At 44.3% G+C, this 24,596-nt stretch overlaps 1 protein-coding gene across 1 annotated transcript in view; it reads right to left on the bottom strand.

Annotated features, from left to right (window-relative positions):
- The window catches only part of TRPC3 (transient receptor potential cation channel subfamily C member 3), a 33,970-nt gene extending 10,568 nt beyond the window's left edge, over positions 1 to 23,402 (bottom strand). The window contains exons 1-8 of the mRNA XM_049770039.1: positions 22,631 to 23,402; positions 18,695 to 18,883; positions 14,984 to 15,148; positions 11,937 to 12,153; positions 10,371 to 10,604; positions 6,046 to 6,310; positions 2,678 to 2,873; positions 982 to 1,191 (exon numbers count right to left, since the gene is read on the bottom strand). Coding sequence (XP_049625996.1) covers positions 982 to 1,191; positions 2,678 to 2,873; positions 6,046 to 6,310; positions 10,371 to 10,604; positions 11,937 to 12,153; positions 14,984 to 15,148; positions 18,695 to 18,883; positions 22,631 to 23,398 — 2,244 coding nt within the window. The 5' untranslated portion in view covers positions 23,399 to 23,402. The remainder of the gene's footprint in view (positions 1 to 981; positions 1,192 to 2,677; positions 2,874 to 6,045; positions 6,311 to 10,370; positions 10,605 to 11,936; positions 12,154 to 14,983; positions 15,149 to 18,694; positions 18,884 to 22,630) is intronic.
- Between the last annotated feature and the right edge of the window lie 1,194 nt (positions 23,403 to 24,596).

The following is a 24,596-nucleotide window of genomic DNA, read 5'->3' as shown; positions in this document are numbered from 1 at the left end:
TATGGTCCCCCGAATGCATAGCTGGGAGTAACCCTTGAGCTTCATTTGGTGTGGCCCTCAAACTAAATAAATAAATAAAAATAAAACTGTGTAGCTTCAACCACCAAGTTCAGTGAACAGAAGGTTCAACTTGTACAACCAGCATAATAAATCCTTAGGCAATGACATTAGTAACACCAATGATATATATATATTACAAATTGACAATTATTGATATAAGATTTGGCAATTCCATTTGCCTTTTCATAACAAGCAATATGAAGTAAATTTGTGCCTGCATGGAGGCAGGCTATGGGAGGTGAAAGACTGGGGACAGTGGTGAAAGTAAGGTCACACTGGTGGTGGGCTTGATGTTGGAACGTTTAATGCCTGAAACAAACTGTATTATGAAAAACTTGGTAAATCGGTGTTATAAAATTTAAAAAATTATGTAGCTTTAGAATAATAGCTGAGATTTTAAGAGTTTTTTTTTCTCCAAGCAATACCTTTTCTGCTTACTTTAGAGAACCAAATACATTTTTGTCAGTTTGCTTTTAATCTGATAGTGTACACAAAATTCTGACCAAAGATTCTAAACATTCTAAACAAGGAAATTGAAATATTCTGGAAATCGAAGATACTGAACCATTCTGAAGGTTTTACATTATATGTCTAAGAAAGATCATGCACTGGACAGACAATGTCAACATCTAAATTCACAAACAGAAACTACTGAACAAACTTCAGAGGACAAGGATAAAGACAGATGGTATAGCCTAGTCAGGGGTCCTCAAACTTTTTAAACAGGGGTCCAGTTCACTGTCTCTCAGACCATTGGAGGGTCTGACTATAGTAAAAACAAAACTTATGAACGAATTCTTATGCACACTGCATATATCTTATTTTGCAATGAAGAAACAAAACAGATACAAATACAATATGTGGCCCGTGGGCCATAGTTTGAGGACCACTGGTAGATCTTGGCAAGTTTTTGATACTTACCCTAGACTTTGAGTTGCCCATTCCTATTTCTATATCCTTCTGGAACCTTCTCCTTCTGCATTTGGAGAAGTTAATGATCCGCATGACAAAATAAACAAATGACTTTGGACTAGGAACTAGACTGAAGGGTGGAGGTAATGTCTTTCCATCATCAAAATAAGACAGCCAGAGTTTGGAGCGTGCAAACTTCCATTCCACATCACTGTCATCCTGCTCACAAAAAGGAAAAAACATTTAAGAGTTCATTACAGACCTGACCATTCTAGGTCTGAGATTGTGGTTTACTGAGGGAAATAGTGTATGCCTCACAGTATGACATCCTAGATTAAATCTTTTGCACCCCAAAATCCAAACCCCACAAGTTTAAGTAGTCAAGTAACTGTTCATCTAAAATCAATGAACTAAAGTTATGCCTTTGAGATATATAGGTGACTTGTACACATTTATATGTATATCACTTTATTGGCCTACATAATAATCTGTATTGTTGCTAAGATGCTCAAATGACACAGTTAACAAATAAGAAAGATTGAAGAACAAAACATTCTCTTTCAGAAGTCTCTAAAATTTAACCAGAGCTCCCTGTCTCCCACCCCAAACTGAAGCAAACACTAGAGGAGCTCAGGCATGGTGAAAAGGCTCTCACTCCTCTTTGGCCATCTGCTATCAACCATGTCTCCTCTGCCATTCCCTGAATCCGGTTTCTTCACGCTGGTGTGTGTGCCTGAGGCTTAGGGAAAATAGCTCTCAGAGAAGTGTGGCTGGACATTCTGTCTATCCCAGGGCCCTCATACTGACTGGCACTCCACTAAATTTGGGGTGCCGTGGGAGGTGTCTCTAGCTGCTGAAGGGATGGCAAGAGTGGAAGGTAGAGGGCCTGGGATCAGGCTCACATTTTTTTTTTTTTTTTTTTTGGTTTTTGGGCCACACCCGGTGACGCTCAGGGGTTACTCCTGGCTATGCGCTCAGAAGTTGCTCCTGGCTTCTTGGGGGACCATATGGGACGCCGGGGGATCGAACCGCGGTCCGTCCTAGGCTAGCGCAAGCAAGGCAGGCACCTTACCTTTAGCGCCACCGCCCGGCCCCCAGGCTCACATTTTTAAGTGGGTGGCTCCAGAGTCATCACTGAGGGCCTAAGTCTGCTCTTGGTTGAACACAGTAGGTTCCACTAAGAGAAAAGCATCATTAAACTGGAGGAAACTCAGATGACAACACAGGAAGACACTAAACCAAGTTCCATTCCAAACCAAAGTGATTCTAGAGCACAGAGAATCCTGATAGATTACAGTGATTGGCAGACACCTAGTCATTCTTGTCCAGTACAGGGCACTGACTACTGAGAAAATTTCCCTACGGCCAGTATCTCCTAGCATCACAGTCAGGTAATGAACACTGAGGGTGGCCTGTGGGCCCTGCTGTCTCTTGCAGATGCTGGACCATATGGGGTACTTCAAGCATCCATTCTTCCCCAAGTGGACCATGTGAGGCTCCCAGAGGCTCCTCTCTATCCCTCAGCTACATTATAGGGGACACCCCATGCCTCTGTCCCCCAGCTGATCTGAGTGGGACTCACTTCTGTCCCTCAGCTGGACCTGAGCTGTCTACACCCTTCAGTGCTCCTCTCTCAGGGCAAAGAGCAGATACTATGTGTGTTGGTGATGTGTCGGGCAAGGACCAGTCCCTGAGAACAGCTCACCTCGATCTCCTGGTAGGAGCTGTTGATCATGGCGATGAGCATGTTGAGCAGCACCACCACCATGGTGACGTTGTAGATGCCATAAAGGACATAACCAATGTTCTCAATGAACTTGTGGTCATATTTGAGCACGACGGACGTAACTTCAGACAAGCCAAATATGGACCAAAACAGTGTCTTGAAACTTTCTTCTACACTGTTGAAAGAACAGGTATACAAGGAAGTAAACAAGCAGGTTTCACTGTGAAGGAGTCAAAGGTAAAAACAAGTTAGCACAGAAAACTGCTAGGATGTACAAAGCTATGAGAATATTCCCTAGCTTAGGATGGTGTCATAATCAAAGTTAATAACAATCTCCCTCTGTTAGAGAGAGCATTCAGTGGAAACTGACGTTGTCTCACCCTGCCCACGCCTTTATCTGGGATCTAGAGAGATGGAAGTTTGAGTGTGTGTTTTAAGGTGGTCTATAAATTTGGTATGAAATGACCTACCAGGACTAATGCAGAAGTGCAACCCACCCCATTACATGGGTCACAAAACATGCAGGGGAGACAGTATACACACAAGTGGATCAAGTGCTACTTTTCTTTGTTCTTTTTGTTGGTGAGGTTGATTAGTAATCAGGGATTACTCCTGACTCAGAGATCACTGCTGGTGTGGCTGGGAGTCATATGGGGTGCTGGAGATGGAACTCAGTTTGGCTGCCTATAAGCAAGTGCCCTGTGCACTGTCCTGTCTCTCTGGTCCTACCTCTGTTCTTTATGCACAACTGAGTTTTCAGAGAATCCTGGCACACAGGAAACTTACCCACAAGAATGGGTTACTTACTCCGGTGGGTAAGATCAAGGAACTCTGAAAGCCTGGGGTGAGGTAGCAGAATGTCTGGCCAGTGTGTCCCCAGGATGCTTTGCTGGAATTGAGGACGAGAGAGATTCCTGTCCTTCTCCCAAATTAATAATCTTTTCTCTGACTCATTCACCTCAGCAGTGGAACATAACCCAACATGACCTGCTTTCAAGTCCCTGAGTGACTAGCTAACTGAGATTGTTACCTTGTTCATGACAAAGTAATTTTTTTTTTGGTTTTTGGATCACACCCCGCAGCACTCAGGGGTTTCTCCTGGTTCTACACTCAGAAATCGCTCCTGGCTAGCTCTGGGGGCCATATGGGATGCCGGGATTCAAACCACTGTCCTTTTGTATGCAAGGCAAATGCCCTACCTCCATGCTATCTCTCCAGCCCCAACAAAGTAATTCTTAAATAAAATAACTACACATGCAAAATTCCATTTAAAAGGAGAATTCTTTCTAAATATTTTTTCTAAAGAATAACATACAAGCAATACAGTTTTGATTAATTATGACAATTCTATAGCCTGTAGGCTTAGGCACTAGTTTGTATATTAACTTATTAAACAAACATCAAAGGTGTACTACCACTACTATACTCTAGAAATCATTCTGCTCTGTGGGGACAGAGTTCAATGAAAGGTTCTTATTCTCTGTATTTTGAAAACATTTAAAAATATAATGTAATGTGTAATGTCAGCATAAATATTAGATGAACTAAGGAAAATTAGAGCCACTTCTCTCTTACTACTAATGCAACCATATCACACAATTTCTGGGTTCCTTCTTCTGGTTCCTTTGACCTTTCATTCCCAAAGCTCATCCTCTGACTCCAGTGTCATGAGAATGTGGGGAGAGGGGGAGAGAGGAAAGATGGGACGAAAGTAGCTGACATCCTGCTGTGGGTAAGAGGCTCCACACAATCTCCCACATGGGATCTCCAAAGACCCTGCCTCGAATAATTTTTCCCTATTCCATTTTTTGTTTGATTTTTTTTGTGGGGGCATACCCGGTGGCACTTAGTGGTTACTCCTGGCTCTGCACTCAGAAATCGTTCCTGGCAAGTTCAGGGGATCTGGATACTGGGGATTGAATCTGGGTTGGCCACATGCAAGGCAGATGTCCTACCTGTTGTGCTATTATTCCAGTTCCTCCTGATCTATTTTAAAACAAGGGACTTCCACAGAGAAATGTGTAGTAACCATGTGAGAGCCAGGGTTGTAAGCACAGGGTATACCCCACCAGGCCTGCCTCTTCCTGCCTGCTCTCTCCCCTTAATTAAGAAACAGTGAGGGCCCGGAGAGATAGCACAGCTGCGTTTGCCTTGCAAGCAGCGGATCCAGGACTAAAGGTGGTTGGTTTGAATCCTGGTGTCCTATATGGCCCTCCGTGCCTTCCAGGAGCTATTTCTGAGCAGACAGCCAGGAGTAACCTCTGAGCACCGCCGGGTGTGACCCAAAAACCAAAAAAAAAAAAAAAAAAAAGAAAAGAAAAGAAAAGAAAAGAAAGAAACAGTGAGCAGGATGCCATGAGCTTGGTAGCTTCCAGAACAGTCAAATAGGCAGCTTCTCCATCACAATAGAGGGAGTTTCTTTCTGCCACCACCAAGATCTGTTCCATAGAAACCATGGGAAAGGAATCATTTTCACAGCTGGGAAGTCAACCCAGTGAAGTCCAGGGGTATGTGGGTTCATCTACAGTTGTGGGGAGAGGCACTGCTGAGGTAAGGATCCTGTCTGGGAGACCTTTCTCTGAGACAGAAGCCCAGGGAAAGGCCCTCAGCCCCGGATGTGGGGTGTGGATGGGATGGGAGGAAATGAAAGGGCCATGACAAGTAATCTTGCCCAGCAAGGCTTCCTGGAAGGGGAGTCTCCAGGGCATAAGTCAGAAGGATCAAAGGCAAGAGGGGGCACAGTGCATACACATAGTGTGGGCTGTGAAACACAGTTAATGTTTCTTCTTACTTAAAACCCCTGAACTGGCCAGTGAGTCATTAAACAAAGCTGAAGATTCTTTTATAAAATATAAGTAATGAATAAAAGTGATAAAGCTAAATGTAATGTTATTTACAATGTAAGAGGTGTCTAGTGTTAAAAATCTGTTTCCTACTGTTCTTAAAATAGCTCATCTTATCTAGTATTTTTCTATGCTCTGCTCTGTTCTGTGGGCAAATGCTGAGCTCAGAGTGATTTAATCACACACACACAAACACTGATTTCTTTTTCTTTTTTCTTTTTTTGGTTTTTGGGTCACACCCAGCAGTGTTCAGGGGTTACTCCTGGCTCTGTGCTCAGAAATCACCTCTGGCAGGCACGGGGACCATTTGGGATGCCGAGATTCGAACCACCGTCCTTCTGCATGCAAGGCAAATGCTTTACCTCCATGCCATCTCTCCAGCCCCTGATTTCTTTTTTTTTTATCGCCTTAAAACATTTATTATAATTACTAAAATTTTCCTTCACTTTAAGACTTGTTAGAACGCCTCTCTACCACATCACTTTAATAAGATGCTTTACTTACGTGGTAAAAGCAGCATTAACTTTAGCCCCAAGGTAGTAAGAATAAAGGATGAACATGCCGATCATAAAGGCAAGAAACACCATGATGAAGAGGACCATGAACTTGAATATATCCTTCACGGTTCTTCCGAGAGAGATCTGTAAGGGCCCGAAGCTCTCATTGGCAGGGAGAATATAGGCAATCCGAGAGAAGCTTAGCACAACGGCGATGGCATAGAGGCCTTCAGATATGATCTGAGGGTCAGAGGGCAGCCACTTATCTCTGGCTGGAAGAGAAGGAAAAGGGGTTGAAGATGGGCTTTTTGATCACAGCTAACTGTGAGACATTATCTTGGATTGATTTGGCTAGGGGGAGGTGGTTTTGTGATAAAATGACCCTCACATCTGGTGAACTGAAGGCACTACTTTTCATGTTAAACCAGGAACAAGAATTCCATGATCACTGAGGCAGTGAGTCGAGTTCACATGGAGCAGAGACAGAATCAAGTGTAGACCTACAGGAGGGGCATCTTGCTGGGCAGACAGGAAACTGAAGGGCAGTGTCTGCAGTGAGTGGATTCACTGACCAGCTACTCTGTTTCCTGTCTTGTTGTCACAAAACTTACTTTCCATACGTCATTGGAAAATAGGTTCATCTGACAGATTAGACAAGCCCAATGTCACCTGAAGGGATATAAGAGTGTCACTGAATCACAGGGGTACAGTCAGTATAATAGTGTGACTGAGTGGCAGCAGTGTTTCTGAAAGACACAAATGCAACTGAGGCAGTGTGATAACTGAGTTTCAATCAAGTCACTTGGGCTCCTCAAGGTCACTTAGCTGCAACAGAAAGCATTGTGCTGGGCATCGCTGGGAATCTTGGCTTCCTCTGTGATTGGGATCCCAGAAGATTGATGCCTTGAGAACATTTGCAACCATAGCAGAAACAAGGTTTCTAGACAGTTTAACATGAACCATTTGCTGCTATCGCAAGCATACAGATGTGCTGTCATTATTAACCTTTTTTAAGAGATGCAAAATCTAAGAATCAGAAATCTTAAGAAATGTATTTAGAATATATATGTAATCAATATGTAGTGAAGCCTGATTTCATAAACTTCCCTCCAGATGATAGTCTTTAAATATACATGAATAAATTTGAATAAATAGGTTATCAAAATAGTCAAAAGTTAGGTGACACAGAAGGACCATCTCTCTGAATTCCCCCCACCCCCCACTCCACACACACACACTAGCTGACTTGCTTGTCTGTTTGGTGCCTGGGCATAGACAGAAATTCCAGCTCACTGACAGCACACAGAGATGTGTGCAGAGCTTTGGGCTTGAGGTTTCCATCCCACATCATGAAGCTGTAGCTCTTTAGGATTGCTTGAGTTTCCCTAATGCCTCCCCAGGTCACACCAGTTCTATTTTCTGCACGTCCCATTTCTGCTCACTTTATCTATTCAGAAGGTTAGGTACTCCTGAAGCCTGTTTATCAAGCACTCCTCATCTGTGGGTGTACCTATTTAAGACCCTGAGACCCACCCATTTCTGGGAGGGGTCTTGGGAACCGGATAGTAGGCGTAACTCTACCTGCAAGACCCGGCCCATTCTGGGGAGGGGTCTTGGAATAGGTAGATAAACCCGGGAGCCAGGGGGTTAAGGGTCTTTGCCTTTTGGCCCTGCTGGGCTCTCTGAGGGAGATGGCTGAAATAAGACGCAGGGCAAGTTTGGAATGGCTAAATGCTTAAAAGGTTATGAGATAGGCCACACACCTGTGGTGGTCAGGGCCTGAATAAAGATAATGCTTCCTGAGGTCTGCCTGTTTGTGAGTCTGATTCCGCCATTCGCCTAACCTGGAACCTGCCGGATCATGGGGGTTGCTGAGCCACGTGGCCTGGGATGGCACAGAGAGAAATCCACCACCATCCAGCCCCATCGTTAATTATTTAATGCAAGAATTGGCGCCCGAACAGGGACCTGAATCCTGGACCCAAGAAAACAGCGAATATGGTGAGATTTCTGCTCTTCTGTTTGATTTTCGCACTGTTCACATGCAGTCAGCCCAAAGTGTATGGCCACGTGGAGCCATGTTCAAAGATGGCCGCGACCCCTTCTAGGGGCAAAAGGGCAACTGAAAGGAGGGAGATGAAAGCTTGCATCACCTCCAGCCCAGGCCCAGGCCCAGAACTGAAACTTTGTTACAAGAAACAAAAACCTCAGCCTGTACAAAAACTGATTAAAAGCTTAAATTGGAAACGGAGGAGAAAAAAGACTGTATTTAAAGTGGACTGATTTTCTGAAAATGACCTGCGGCTTGAATTTGGATTTCGACTTTGGAAATTTCGGACTGAACTTTTAGTTTAAATCACTTGGAACTCTGAACATCCAAAAGTGCCCTGTAAAGAGGTGGGCCATAAGCTGCTTCCAAAGTGACGCCCGGAGGTAAAAAGCAAAAAAAGCTTCTAAAAACCCCTAAGTGGCAACGCCTGCGGATAGAAACGGATCGGAACGGATCGGATTGGATCGGATCGGCTTGGCTCAGCTTGGCCCGGAAAAGCAAAAAACCTGGAATCCATCCTCCAGGTCACAAAGGTGAAATGGCGCGAGCGAACCGGCCTGCAGAAAGTTTACAGAAGCCACGTGGTGAGATCAGCGTGGGACAAATTAATCATTTAAACTATGATTTTAGGTGTAGGAACTAAGCGGGTAGTCTTATAGTTTACTCATAGTTGGTGATGGGATAAGTTTTAGTTAGTTAGTGGTTAAAAAATAAAAATAAAGGGAGGTAATACAAATTAGCCCATTTAAACATCTAATTTCTAACCACCTGCATCTTTGTCTTAGTCATTTTCTTTATAATTTAAATGTGCTTTGTTGTCTTTCATAGTTAATATTTTCAATTGCAAAATGTTTTACTGTGTATTTTAATGTTCTTAGCCTGTTTTTAAAATGTATGTTATGCATGTATGCTGAAGTACTTGTGTATAGGAAAGGTATAGGAACAATAAAGTTCCCCCAATATAGTTTAAAAGTATAGGAACATAAAAGTTCCGGAATAGTGCTTGGTAAAAAAGCATTAATAGAATTTTAGGTTACAGGTGTAAAGTATATTTTGCAAAAATATGTTTTTGAAAAGGGCTGGTATATTAATTTTCACTCTATTACGTTGGTGCATAAAAATATTAAGAAAAGGAGGAAATGTGGGTGTACCTATTTAAGACCCTGAGACCCACCCATTTCTGGGAGGGGTCTTGGGAACCGGATAGTAGGCGTAACTCTACCTGCAAGACCCGGCCCATTCCGGGGAGGGGTCTTGGAATAGGTAGATAAACCCGGGAGCCAGGGGGTTAAGGGTCTTTGCCTTTTGGCCCTGCTGGGCTCTCTGAGGGAGATGGCTGAAATAAGATGCAGGGCAAGTTTGGAATGGCTAAATGCTTAAAAGGTTATGAGATAGGCCACACTCCTGTGGTGGTCAGGGCCTGAATAAAGATAATGCTTCCTGAGGTCTGCCTGCTTGTGAGTCTGATTCCGCCGTTCGCCTAACCTGGAACCTGCCGGATCATGGGGGTTGCTGAGCCACGTGGCCTGGGATGGCACAGAGAGAAATCCACCGCCATCCAGCCCCATCGTTAATTATTTAATGCAAGAATTGTTTGCAAGGTTTCTTCGCTGTTAACTTTTCTGGGTATTTGTGAATCCAAGAACAGTCCCCAGAATGAGAAATTACTTCCCATCCCCTTGTCCCCTTTCGGGGGAAGACCTTGGTAATATTTATCCGCAGCAAATAATAATCCACACAGACAAGAACGATAGGGTTTAAAAGATCGGGCAAGGAGAGCCAGAGAATCCTCCTGCAGCCAGCAGCTTTTTCACAGAAGGACCCCTCACTCCTGTCCCTCAAGCTATTTATTGCCAACTCCACAGCGCCCCACCTGGAAGGGTTAGGTGGGGCAAAAGTCACAGAACAATCCTAAGGAAACACTTTTATATACAATTCCAAGAATCATCTTATGGAAACTTTTTCATATGCTACACTCATCCCCTTCATTAAGACAGCTTCACACCTGAAGAGTCCTAGAAGTTATGCTGTTAGGGCTAAAGGTAATGTTTTCACCTGCTATACCTTCTTTGTGGTCAGTAAGGCACAGAGAAGTACATTAACCAGAACCACAGCACACAGTGAAGGGAGCCATAGCCCTGGTATGAAATAGCCCAAACAGCTAAGGCTCCTGCTGTTCTACTGTCCACTTATGTCACCATCAACACAACTCCCCCAGGATGGTAGCTCCAAGCTGTTTCAGACACCTGCCCTTTACACAAGACTTAGTGCCAACAACTCACCGTATGTGAAATACTGGATTTCTGGTGGGAGTGTAACTTCACTGAGGTCACTCTCCTGGACAAAGCTGTCCACATACTGCTGTGCCTTGGTGGCCTGAAGGAAAGCAAGGAACCTGGCCGTGAAGGCAGCGATGAAGATGGAGAGCATCCCGAAGTCCAGTACATTCCACAGTTGCAGGATATACTCACGGGGACCTTCCAGCCACAGCTCCTTGCACTCAGACCACATCATTCCTGCCACAGCAGTCACAAGTTAGTGTCCAGTCAGTCTCTGACCCATCTTCACAAGGCCCTTACAGGCCCCCCAGAACTGCCCTATCAGAATTCGTCCCTATTGTGCAAGGTGACCTATCCTAGGGCTCTGGGTCACATACCCTGAGTCTTCACACCATTGGGATTTCTGGAGGGACAAGCCCCATCTCAACAGGAACTATCTAGAGCCCCCGAACACTTTCACTCTCCAACCCACCTGCAGGGAGACCAGGAGACCCTGAGCAGTCAGCTGAAGATAGAAATGGCAAAACATAAAACAACATAAAAACAAGGCTGTTTTGTGAAAAGAACTATAATGGTGCAAAGTACATTCATAAATGACAACTTGGCAAAAGCTGGGGTCTTAGGAGTGAGCGAGTGGTCAACAGAGAAGATGCTAAGAAGCAAGCAGAGAACATACAAAACATTTGCCTTTGTGATCAATAAACAAGTTCCAATCTATTTTTTCTTGCAATGATAATATGATTTTGATAGAGCTATTCAAAATGGACTATTTTGGGACAGAAAGATAGTACAGTGGGTAGGGCTTTTGTCTTGCACAAAGCCTGACCTTGGTTGGACCCCTGGCACCCCATATAATCCCCTGGGTCTCACTCAGAATTATCCCTAAGCACTGCTGGGCATGTCTGCAAAACAAATAACAAAACCCAAAAGTGGCTGTTGTGAGGGGAAGTAGCATTAAGAAAATGAAAATTGTCTTCAGCTTTTAAAAGTAAAGCAATAGAAATGTTCTTTAATCATCATTTAGTAGCCACTGAATTAATTCACAAATCTTCAGTAAATATAGTAAACCATATTAGAAGCTCACCACAAAGAGTGATGAGTGCAGTTAGAGAAATAACTACATTGAGAACTATCATAACAATGCAAATGAGTGAGGGAAGTAGAAAGCCTGTCTAGAGTACAGGCGGGGGTGGGATGGGGAGGAGGGAGATTTGGGACATTGGTGATGGGAGTGTTGCACTGGTGAAAGGGGGAGTGTTGTTTACGATCAAAACCCAACTACAATCATGTTTGTAATCAAGGTTTTTAAATAAATATATTAATAAAAATAAATTTATAAGAGTAAAAAATTTACATTTATTCAGTAATTGAAGTTAACCTATAATTGGGCTCATGTTATTAAAAATAGTTATTGTGAAGGAATCCTTCAAACATTTTCAAGCTACCACAATTTGCTAGCCCCATTATCTAATGAGAGTGATATGACCACATCAAGTACAGCAATATTTCAAGTGGAACCATAGAGTTATGTATTTCTACACTTGTGGTAGAAATTGAAGCAAAGCTTACCCAGAACCCAGACCATGATGAGCATTTCTGTCCACGTGAACTGGGTGGTTTTCACCCTGAAAATCTGTTTGGGGTAATCCACGACAGTCATATTGGGCAATGTGGTGATGCCCTCAAATCTGTCAGAGGCGTTGAACACCAGCAGGCCCAGGAAGATGATGAAGGATGCAGCATGAGCCACAAACTTCATGAAGGGGCTGCGCAGAATCTTCCCCAGCTGTAACGATACCAAGAAACAGGGTCTTGAAGGCAGAATATCTGCACAGTATTGATGCATGAAAGTCAACACAGAGGATGAGAAGGTGCCTGAAGAATTAACACAGAGAGAGCTACACATTATAAAAGGGTTCTTAGGGTACTCTTTCTCCAGAGCCTCCAGATCTATTCTTGAACAGATGTACTTCCAAAATCACAAGGCACATACTACTTTCCCAATTTTTATATAAAAGACATGCAACGTCAAGATTTTAGAAACTAAGAAACTCCAAATCTTCACCATGAAATTGCTGTTGCTTTATAATTGAATGTTTGTGGCACACTGAAAAGTCTTTGAAGATTAAAAAAAATTCACTCCAGCAGAGGTGAATTTTAATTCTCATTTCTAGACATTCTAAAATCAAGTTGCATTGTGATGACTTCCTTAAAAGGCAGAAAAATAGAATCAATATAGATAGAATATCTATTACTATCCTAACAAGAAGAGAAAGATATGCTAACTTAAGCCTCTAAGTAAAAGCACTGATAAGTGAGTAGATAAATATGTGCCATGTATACACGTGGAATAGTATTGTCATAAGAAAATGAATTTTTTGGTGGAGAAAAGTGGATATTGGTAAAGGGATTGATGCTGGGAAACTGTATGCCCTAAAGTTAATAACGAATAACCTTGTAACTCTGTAATTCACAGTAATTAAAACATTTTTTAATGGAGCCAGAGAGAGAAAGAGAGTACATCTGGTAAGGCACCTGCCTTGCACATGGCTGATCTGGGTTCGATCTCCGGCATCCCATATTGTCCTCTGAGCCTGCCAGGAGTGATTCCTGAGCAGTCAGAAGTAACCCCTGAGCTGGATATGGTCCAAAAATAAAAACAAAAACAAAAAAAAATACATTAAAAAGTATTTTTAACAAGAAATACAATTTTTGCTATTTCCACCAAAATGGAAGGTACTCTAGGCAATAAGGACAAGTGAAATGAATGGGGGGGGGGGAAGCAGTCATTGGATAATTTAATATATATATGTCAGCTACAAGGAGACAAAGAAGCTGAGCAGACAGAACAAAATAGAGGAATTCTGACAGCAGAACTGAGGTCCCTGGGGAGGCAGAGCCTGGGGACTATGAGCCGGAGTAGAAGGGGCTAATAGATGCTTCTGCTTAATTACTCACTTAATAAAGCCTTTTTAAAAAAAGTTTAAGCAGGCTAACTTGAATTCACCCCTGAGTTTGGAAAATCATGTAAATAGTACAAGAACCTCTTTAAAGTTCAATTTACAAATATTTTTGGATAACTCTTTTGACATTCCAAGTGTTATATAATGTTCTTTGAAGCCCCATGATCTAGTAGAAAAGAAAAACAATTCCTCCTGCCCCCAGAGCTTCTACAGTTCAGAAACTAATAGTGCCTGGTAGACTGACAACAAAAGTTATCTGTTCAGACCCTCAGATCGTCCTTTTCTTTCATTTTTTTTTTCAGTTTACTTTATATAACTTTATTTCTGGATTCTTTATTCTGCTTTATTTTTTCTTAGTTTATACTTCTTATCACTTATTTATCTTCGTTTTCTGTGGGCATAGACTAAGCACTACTCTCAGAAAAAAGTCTTTGATCTAATTCTTTTTTTCTTTTCTTCTTCTTTGTTTTTTTTTTTTTTTTATTTGCCAGCACTAGACTATTTCTTTTTAGATCTGCCTTTTCAACTTCATCTGTGGCCTAAAATTTGCCAAGGGTTGCCTTCAAGGACTAACTCCAGGAGGCACTGTGTATGTCCAGGACCAGCGAATGTCTGGGTTCCTGGACAGAACACACATTTTAGTGACGTGCCCCAGAGTGAAACTGGAGCAAGACAGCTGTGCACGAACCGCTGAGACCCTCCCACCTACAGACTTTGGGAACTACGTGTAGTACAGCATTTCCTGGCAGGTGCTGTGCCTAGTGCTGAGAGGTTCATTATGAAAGCTTTAAGTAACAGGAGAAGGAAGCAGTTCCTCTGCCTGGAAACAACATCCCCTCTAAGGCAAGATTACAGGAATCTAGGCACCAAAGATTCAGCCTGAGCTTTCTACTCAGCTTTCCACTAGTGAGGATGAGACGTTTTTGTTCTCAGGCAATCCTCCTCAGATTCATTTCTAGTCTCTGCGTTTCTGCACTTGAAAGATCCTGAGATCATCTTCTATTATCCATAACAAAGGATCTTAGCTGAATCTCCAAAATGGGACCAAATGTCCAACTTGCTTCAGACTGCAGGGGCTGCTCTGGGCCTGGTGGAATGGTTGACCATCAAGCAGTACTTGAGCTATGGCAAACTCTGACATAAACAAGAGCAAGCCACAGAGCCTGTTCCAAACAGACCATGGGCACGGCCATCCTTTAAATCCTGGGCAGAGCCCACAGCACAGCTGAATCCAATCAATCCAGGAGAGAGACACCCTAACTCCCCCAGACCCAACTGCCAAGATTCCTGCACTGGGCATGGGGAGCCTACTGGGAGTGGACAGTACTAAGGAAGCTTCTTACCAGGTGCTCTGCACCTCTGTTGAGGGTTGCTTTCTGTCTCCATCCTCTGTGATGAAGCTGTCAGTCGAGTCAGCCCAAGCAGGGGGCTCTCTCAGGCAGCTTTTTCTCTGCATACACTAATGATTTTTCTCTTTAACGCCTGAGTATAATGTGTCTGCTGTGTGATATCTCCTTCTGGCACAAAAGTATTTTCATCCCTCTTTTTTTACATATCTGGTCATTAACATTCAGACAACACTTTTCATTCCCAGAGAGGACCAGGACACCAGTGGCAGGAAAAGGCAGAGCAAAAGTGGCAGGAAAGCCGTACCCTGCTGCATGGGGCGACCCAGTAGCCAATGGCCAGGAATGGGAGTCCCAGTGCCACGACCAGCACCACCAGACACTTGATGGCCACCGTCTGTTCCCGCAGGCCGGAGAGGTTCTCATACCAGATGGTCAGGAGCTGCTGCTGGCAGTTGGGGTGGGCCACAAACTGTGGAGGCAACAGAGAGGAAAGAGAGGGAGGGAGGGAGGTGGACTCCTGCTACTGTTACTCACATGACCCAGAGCAGGTCCACCCTGTAGACACTCATACACCTTCCCCAGGGAATGCATGACTCTACTGTCCTGCCCACAGCCTCATGTTGGTGCAGCCATTAAGCCATGGCAAAGAGAATTTTGCCACACAAGGTCAAGGTCTTCTTGGGTCTAACCGGCAGGACAAACAAGAAGGAAGTTGTTAGGGAGGATCAGTAATATGCCCACCCATGGTTCTGGGGGCAGAGAAGTGGCCTGGGCCAACTCCGAAGGTTCTAGTAAGGGCCTGAGGGATCCTGGGCAACTCTTCAGGTGACCAGCCATCCTTTGACAATTTTTCAGCAAGGAAATAAACAGTGCCCACCTACCATCAACTCCACTGATTAAAAAACACCAGAATCCAAGCTAGGCCAGGAGGGAGAGGAGCAAGGTCTCCCCAAACTGCTCTCTCACCCAGGAGATCTCCCATTAGCAGGAGAACACAACAAACAATAAACCCTGAGCCACAGGAGAACATGTTTACAATCTCAGATGTGAAATTCTTCCTCGACTTTTTTCCAATTAGACACCGTAGGAGGGCTTTTTGTGTTTGAAAAAGAAGATACTATCTTTTCTAATTTGCTCAGTTCCTCGTGGAAAAGCATATTTTATCTTCTCAAACTCTTCAGTTTAATTATGAAAATTCAGGCCCCAAGATCACTGATCTTTGCAGGGCATCCTGGGGGTGGGGGTAGGAAGGAAGCATTGCAGATCACACTCATTGAGTGAAGATTCTAAGTTATTCTAAGACTTTATCCTAATTCTCCTTTCATAGCACATCACAAATTTTAAATTTCCTTTCAATTTCAAATATATACACTTCTGTTTTCCTGGTAGTTGGCTGGGGCAAATAAATTTACAAGTAGTGACACTGTTACTAGCATATCACTGTGCTTAGTAAACAAGCTGACCTGGTGAAAAAGGCAGCTCCTTTGCAGAGGAGTTGTGTCTGCTACAATGACACTTTCCCAGCAATGACAAAGAGCCAGTGACAACAGAAATCAATTCTCTCTGGACTGAGGACCATGTACACTGCAGGATCTTCTATTTTTCTTGGGTTTTGGATCACACTCGATGCTCAGGTATTATTCCTGGTTCTGCATTCAGGAATTACTCCTGGTGGTATAAGGGGACCATTTAGGGTGCTGCATGCTGACCTATCTCTCAGCCCCCCTCAGAGAGTTGTCTAAAATCAGTTTTATGCCAATCTGGTTCAAAATGGTTTTTTCATTCCCATCTTGTAAAACCTCAACTAGTAACAATGCTATCAGAGTAGGGAAATCTGGACAATTTTGTTACCTTGGAACAGATAATTCCTTGAAAAATTTCTGTTCTTCAATATTTTCAATAATCTTTACATTTAAGATGGTACAGATTAGAGGGGAAGAAATGTGACAAACACACACGGGTGAACATTATATGGGAGGTTTGTGGTACTCTTTGCTAATCACTGTGCGCACACAAACACAGACATTCCCATACACTGACATGCTTACACATACATGCAGACCAAAATAAACTTCCCAACTACACATACATTCCCATACCTACACACACTGGCACATAGCCACACACATGCACAAAGAACTCCCCAATTGTACACACATGCACCCCACAATGGACACATGTGCAATGCACACATGCACACAACCACACATATTTCTGTAATGCACTGTCATGTACAAACACATCTGCACTTACAGACACACAAATTCCATACCATCACTGCTGCCAGATTGCTATCTTGGCCTGGCTCTACTGAGAGGTGAGTGCAGGCCTCATTGTGAAAGTGAACACTCCCCCAGGCAACCTGGGGTGCCCTTCCATTTAGCAGGTGTGAGGGAAAAAACACTATTGGGGCCCCAAGGCTCTCATCAGGTCAGTGCTGGGTCTGGGTCTGGCAAGGTTTCTGGAAACAAGGCTTGGATAATCTCATTGATCTGCCCCAGGGAGGCCCCAGAGCTTCCAGTGACACTAATTACAGTGCTTTGTGATTAAACTGGCTAGCATCTGCCACTAAAACCAGCACTGTGCAAGGGACAAGTGCAACACAATATTTTTCCATGGCTAAGTGGGGAACCTTATGAATCAATGCGAGGGAACTTTATAATGCAAATGTATCACTGTCAACAAGTATTAGCATAGCAGTACCTACATGGGCAAGTACTAACCCATGCACATCACTGTTCATGCATTAGTTTGTGCACCAACATCTGAAGAAGCAAACAGTCATTCTTAACCTCACTCTACAACAGAACAGACTGAGGGGAGATAACACAGAACACCTGGTTCCACAAGGTCACCTCTGAAACCATGATGCAAGCCTGCAGCTGGCTCCAGGGCCAGTCTCACAAGCACCTTACCATGCTGCTGTGAGAAGATGGCCTTGTTTTCCTTCTATAGAGCTGATCACGTTCTCTTATATTACAAAGAATTCTTTCTATCTAACATACCCAAGCTATTGATTTCTGGATAACTGAATTGGGGAGGATTGTTTTTGGATAACACCTGGCAGTGGCAGTGCTCAGGGGTCACTGATAGAAATGACTGCAGGACCATATGGTGCTAGATAATCAAACCCAGAGCCTTAAAAAGCCTTACACCACTGACACATTGAGATTCTCATTATTTAAAAAAAAAATCATGAAATGTGGGACCAGAACAAATGTACAGTGGGTAAAGCGCTTGGCTTGCATGCAGTCAATCTGAATTTAAGCCCTGGAGCCCCATTGGTTTCCTGAGCCCTGCCAGGACTTATATAACTCAGGACTTACCCTGAGTATAGAGCAGGAATAGCCCTAAGAGCTGCTGATTGTAGCCCAAAAACAAAATAGTGCAACATAGCTATATTTCCCACGAATTATTCAAAAACCCACACAAACCAGAGAAAAAGAAAATCATGATTTTTATTTCTTGCAAATGCATGGCTGACTTCACAGTGTTGAGTTCTCAGGTATGTCATAAAGTGCAGTGAAGCTTGGCTTCTAAGAAAAGTAGGAATCTTACAGCTTGTCTCAGCTATTTTATAGGTGAGGCAGGTAACTCAGGGATTAATTCCAGAATGCAGGGAGCAGATTCTTAGAGAAATAAGCAGGAGCTACTTCTTGTAGCATGCTATAATAAACTTAGTACAAAACTCCTTTGCAGGAATTTGAATCTAGTGATATCCCACCATGTCCCAAGACATGCAAAAGATAAGATGGCCCTTTATGAGCAAACTAAAGGTTCCATACCCCCATAAGGCTAAAAAGCTGATGCACCTAAAGGTGGAAAATGACACACAATGGTCCTTTCCACAATTTTGCCCACAAAGCAGAAAGATCTTTTACTAGTACTTATTTAGAGCAACTATCAGGGTCTGAGGACCCAGTGTTGCTGAGATGTGGGGTGGTAGGCTGAGCTGGATCCTGGCAGTGGACAGGATGGTAGGACTCTGGCATTGCTCAGAGGTAGGGGTGCTCACCTTCTTGACTTCATACTTAATGGCCAACTTGACACGACTGAGGGAGACTTTGTGCCTGTGCAGCTCCAGAGGCTCCACTGAGTCCAGGTCCCCATTGAGAATTGCTTCTACCTCTTCAGAGTCCCGGCACAGGTCCAGCACACCCACCACGAAGTCTTTGCACTGCATGGAGAGTTTCCGGTAGTCGTTCTACAGGAAAGTCAGGGTTTGCCACAGGATAGTGGGTCAGGTAAGGCCCTTCCTGGTGGCAGCAGCAGCCCCAATTACATGTGAGGCTGGAATCAGACCTGCTGCACTGGCCCTGACTAGCTATCTTCAGCGGAGCCTCTCAGACCTGCAGCCAGGACACAGCTCTGGAGATGCTCAGACTCAGTGCCTTGGGTCTGTACACTACAGGCATATGTTGAAAAGGCCAAGCATCAAAAATAGATTGCAATTCTCCTGAGCAAAATCATCTGAAATGAAATAGACCATTCTGGAACAATAATTTACCTAAAATAAAATAATTTTCTAGAGTGCTCTTTGGCCTAGAAGATTGGCACGCACCATTAAGGTGTACAGTTCACTACCTTGTGGCAGACCTAAGTCAGCCTTTTAATCAGGGGTCTCAAACTCACAGCCCTTGGGCCGTTTGTGGCCCTCCGTACAACATTTTGTGGCCCTGCCCTAGAGGAATCTTTTGTTTTGTTTTGTTTTGTTTAGTTGTTTGGGTCACACCCCCCAATGTTCAAGGCTTACTACTGACTGCACTCAAGGATCACCCTGACTTTGCCTCCTGCGGCCCCCAGGTAAATTGAGTTTGAGACCCCTGCAAGAGCTAACTGCCCATATCGTGTATTAGAAACAAGTGTGGAGCCTCCTCTCAGCCGCCCTCAGATGTGAGTTTGGGAATGATAGTTCCGTAGAGAGGGAGAGAGCTGGACAGAGAGAAGGGAATTTCCCGGTTGTTGAAGATTCTGTTATCTTGCCTGAAAAAGTAAAAGGAGAGGAATGTCTGAGTAAACATAACGGAATTTTCAGGGGCTACAGACTATTGCTGCCTGAGAGAATAATTTCCAGGCCAACGGGACTAACACCTTGCTAAAAATATCCGAGAGTCTTTAATTTTATTAGCATATTATACAGGCCAGGGCAAGGCAGTATGGCCTGCTTGAGCTCCAGCTCCCAGAGAATAGTCTAGGGCTCTGACCACTTTGAGTGTCTCACTTCTGGAAACCCAACTTCACTTCTGTGACTTCCCCTAAGCAGTTCATAGAGAAAGTTAGACAAGAGAGAATTTAATTGATACATCCTAAGCAAAGAGAATCCCCCCTTCACAACATAGCCTGGGGCTGTGGTGTGTCTGATAAATATTATGCAGCACAGCAGAATTTCCAGCCTTCAAAAAGTCACATCTTAAAAAGAACACTAGTAATTTCAATTTTTTCCCCTTACATAGTTAATCAACCTGATTTGATGGGCAAAACCACATCACTAAAATAAATAAGCAGCAAGACCATTTAAGGGTAATCTAAACCAGAATAATTTCTATTCCAAAAATTAGAAACTCAGATAAAGAACAGTTACAGTTAATCCTTTTCCCTCATATGAACCAGAGAAAATGAATAAAAACTCCACTCTTGGCTTTCAGTTCAGGTTAGTATCTCAGAGCTAATAAAATTAACAAAAGGGCCTGTGTGGTTCTTGTGTAGAATGTCAGTTAAATAGACATGTGCCTTCCACTTCTTGAAGAGGAGCAAGATATTTTATATCATCCTAAGGAAGTATTAAATCCTATTTACACACAACTTCCCTCTGGTGCATTTTTTTCAGGTGAAATGAGCTCATGTTTATCCTCAGTTCAGATTGTTCTAGAAGGCTTGGCAGAAAGACAGAATGTGAAGTGAAAGAGGCTATTCTCCATGCTTGAAGAAAACTTGGTACCACTTCTGCAGCCATATCTAAATAATAATCATCATCATTAAAAATTGTGGCCACAAGTCATCTGGTTTAAGTGGTGATCTTCCAGCTGCATGAACCTCAATTTCTACAACCATTTTAGAAGTACCTTCAAGAAGTTCAGACACTCGGAGCCGACAAGTTCCCTGTGATTTCTCATTGTACTCATGGATTATTACCATGTTTTTGGTAGACACGAAGCTTCAAGGCTAGGGGAGGACAGGATCATGTGGCCTTCAGCTGCACTGCTGAAGGACTGTCAAGGATTTTCCATAACTCAGTGCTGCCAAGTCCTCAGTGTCTGCTTCATCTAAAGAGGCCAGGTGGGTCATCTGCAGGGCAGGGATGATAGCCCAAGGTCCACTGAAGCTGAGGAGGAGGCAGCTGAGTCCCGTGTCCCCCTGGGCTACCTCTGTCCCAAAGCTTCTGATCTTTGAGGAGAGGCTGAGTTTGTGCTTGGGCCATGTCAGCACTGCAGGAGGGCTCAGGACTCTCACATAAATCTTGCTTTGATTCTCAAATTGAGATCGCAGATGCCTAGATCCATGATCAGCAGGCAGAACTATATAGTGAATTTTTCCTGTGCTCATGGGGTCTTGAGAGTTGTATAGAAGATTTGCATCCAAAACTCAGAAGCTTAAGTTAGAGTTTACTATAGAGTTTGTGTAGATGGGTCCTGGCCCATCCATAAGTCCAGGCCTCTCATTCACCCGTATAAAAGGACATCATTCATCATGTCCTTGATGATATTAATTTGAGTCCTTCCCCTCATGGTCTGCTCTCCTCTAGTGCAGGGACTGGTAGGCTTAGGGACCAGTGCTGGCCAGGCCCCTACACTGTTCTCTGTCCATTGTGTGCTTTCCTGGCCTAAAATCTTGTCGCTGGTTCTCTGTAGGATGATATTCCAGAGGTTTTCTATGTCCAATTCTCCTTAATATGCAGCATCAGCTATGTGAACCTGCTGAGAGCCTGTTGTCCTACCCTCTGTCTGAGCTTCAGAACCCTGCTTGATTCTGCCATTTGTGTGGGATAAGAGCCCTACGTGGTCCTGCTGTCTGTATAGAGAGAGAAAGAAGCATTTGTGAAATGTCACGTCTGTGTTTAAACTCCTAAGACCTGAAAGACAGTCTAGTCACTTTCTGAGATCTGACTCAGCAACACAATGCTAAAAAGACGATAAATATGGAATCCAGACATAATTCAAGGAGCGAATGTTTCTAGCCAACTTCTCAGGTGGTTAGAGAACAAGAGATTGCTCAGAATCTGACAGAACCAGGAAGTTTCTTTTGCTGCAGACTTGACAGAATCCTCCAAAAAATATAGCAAAGAATGTAGCAGCTGAATAAAAAAGGAACTTGTTCATTATTAATGAATCATTTTCCCTGGTGATGATGTCCGGAAAGAAGGAAGACACATTAATTACAACCATTAAAGCGAACCTCTTTACTGCCCTTGATTTCGGGGCTGGCCTGATATGTAACTCACCACTCTCTTACAGACGTTTGATTGATTTCAGCACATTTTATGTTCCCTCTGACTTTGCACAGAGAAGATATAAATAGAGACTTCAAAAAGGACACTGCTCTGTAGGGCATCACCATGTAACTACGGAGGGAATGCCTCTGGGAGCGGGAGAGGGGGGTCTCTGGCATCTTTGGATGGGGGTCTCTGGCACTCACCAGGAAGTGTTTATGTGCTACTTTTTTTTTTTTTTTTTTAGAGCTTAAGAATATTTTTATTCTTGTATGCTTATAAATAATCAGTAAAATGCAAAAATATGGAACGCTTCACGAATTTGCGTGTCATGTGCTACTTTTGAACCATCCTCTAAAATAAACCCGGGGCCCCTCCCTGGAATGGGCCCAGAAATCCACCCTGGAATGGACCGAGGAACCTCTCATGGATTGGACCCGGGAACCTGCCCTGGAACGGAGCAGGGAAACCCTCCCTCGAATGGACCAGGGGAACCGGCCCAGACCAGCATCTCACAGGGCCCACCTTGAACTCCTTCTCGATGTTGGCCAGCTTGGCCAGCTCGTTGCTGAGCTCCAGGGCGGTGAGCACGGGGTCCTCGCTGGACAGAGACAGGTAGGCAGGACTGGCCAGTCCCTTGTAGGCGTTGATCCTGGAGCGCGAATGGCTGAAGGCGTCGAGCCGCTGACGGTCAGCACATTCCCCGCACTTGCAGAAGTAGTCGTGGGGCCGCTCGATGCGCGCTCCCCGGAGCAGCAGCATGTGCACCACCTCGTACTTGTGGCAGTGCGCAGCCAGGATGATGGGTGTGATGTCGGGTGAGAAGCGCGTGCCGTCCTCGTCGTAAGCATAGAAGTCGTCGTCCTGCAACTCCTGCTCGCAGGGGCTCAGCGTCAGGCGGCCGCTGGCCGCAAAGCCGGGGTGGTTGAGGATGGCCTCCACGATGCGGACGTAGCCCTTGCTGATGGCCAGCAGCAACGCATCGCCGATGCGCGCCAGGTTCTCCTTCTTGAGCAGCAGCTCCGTGACCTCCAGGTGCTCGTTGCCCACCGCCAGTTGCAGCGCGTTCTGGCCCATGTAGTCCACGCAGTTGACGTTGAGGGACCGCGAGTCCTCCAGCATCTTGCGCACCACCGGAATGTTGCCATACTCGGCTGCATCCAGGAATCGCTCTTCCTCGGCTGTGAGGCTAGTGCCGCGCTCATGGAACATGAAGGCAGGACCCCGCACAGCCTGGCGCCGGCCCTTCTCCCGCATCAGCGCTGAGCGCCGCTCAGCTGGGCTTTCCTCCATGGACCTGCGCGCAAGGACAGGCTTCGTGGGTCCTTCCCGGCACAGCCACTGCCCCTCCTGCCTCCCCCACCCCTCCCAGGCCTGCACACACAGCTCCTGGAAGATCCAGGGATGCTGAGTGGAGAGCAGCATTGGTACCATCCCCTGACACCCATGCCCCGCTCTGAGGCTGGAACTCGGTGGAAACAAGCTTCGCACCCTCTAAAAGTCTGGAAAGGAGAAGCTGGCAGTGACTGGCATCAAAGCACTAGGCTTGAAACCTAAGGAAAGTCGATTTCTTGAAGAATTAGGCGAAAGCATTCTTCTTGAACACTGGATTTTAACTAAATAAAATAAGTAAAGCAAGCAAAAAAGAAAAAGAAAAAAGAAAACCCAGTCTTCTATTTATTGTTATACTTTTTGAGCCACATCTGGCACTGCTCAGGGGTGACTACTTGCTCTGCACTTAGAAATTACTCCTGGCAGGCTCAGGGGACCATATGGATCTAACCTGGGCTGACCTCATGCAAAGCAAGCACCCTATCTGTTTTCTGTTCAAACGCTTTGGTCCCTAAAATCCAGCTTTTTAAAGGTCATGTATCATCTTTCAGGATCTTAGGTTTGCAATCTTTTCCTCTTAGGGCTAGCTCCACTGGCTCCCTGACCCTTCCCCCAGTAACATCAACAACAAGTAGTTGGGGGGGAGGTCGGAGGAATGGACAAAAAAACAAGAAGTAATTCAAGATTTGAGCCATCAGGAACATAGGTAAGATTTAGCAATCACAAAGTAAGAATATCAATTGTATTTAGTTTATAAAGAAATAACTGTTTATGGGGGCCAGAGATATAACTCAGCTGGGAGAGCATTTGCCTTTCACGTGGCCAACCCAGGTTCAATCCCTAGCATCCCATATGGTTTCCAGAGCCCAGCCAGGAGTGATTCATGAGCAAAGAGCCAGAAGTAATGCCTTAATGTCACCAGGTGTAGTCCAATAACTAAATAGAAACAAACAAACAAAAAAAAAAAAACAGCAAAGAAAAAAAAAGAACTGTGCTTTTATAATTTAACTTTTAATTAAAATGCTGTTTCTTCCTTTTTTCTTTTCTTTTCTTATTTTTGAGGGGCACGTCAGCCAGTGCTCAGGGTTTACTCTTGCCTCTGTGCTCAGGGATCACTCCTGGTAGTTCCCACCTGTGGCCAGAGAGATAGGGTTCTTGC

Source organism: Suncus etruscus, chromosome 3, assembly GCF_024139225.1.
Source record: "Suncus etruscus isolate mSunEtr1 chromosome 3, mSunEtr1.pri.cur, whole genome shotgun sequence".
In the NCBI taxonomy this organism is placed as follows: domain Eukaryota; kingdom Metazoa; phylum Chordata; class Mammalia; order Eulipotyphla; family Soricidae; genus Suncus; species Suncus etruscus.
Note: the sequence above shows the minus strand (reverse complement) of the source record. Positions and strands in the feature narration are given on the sequence as shown.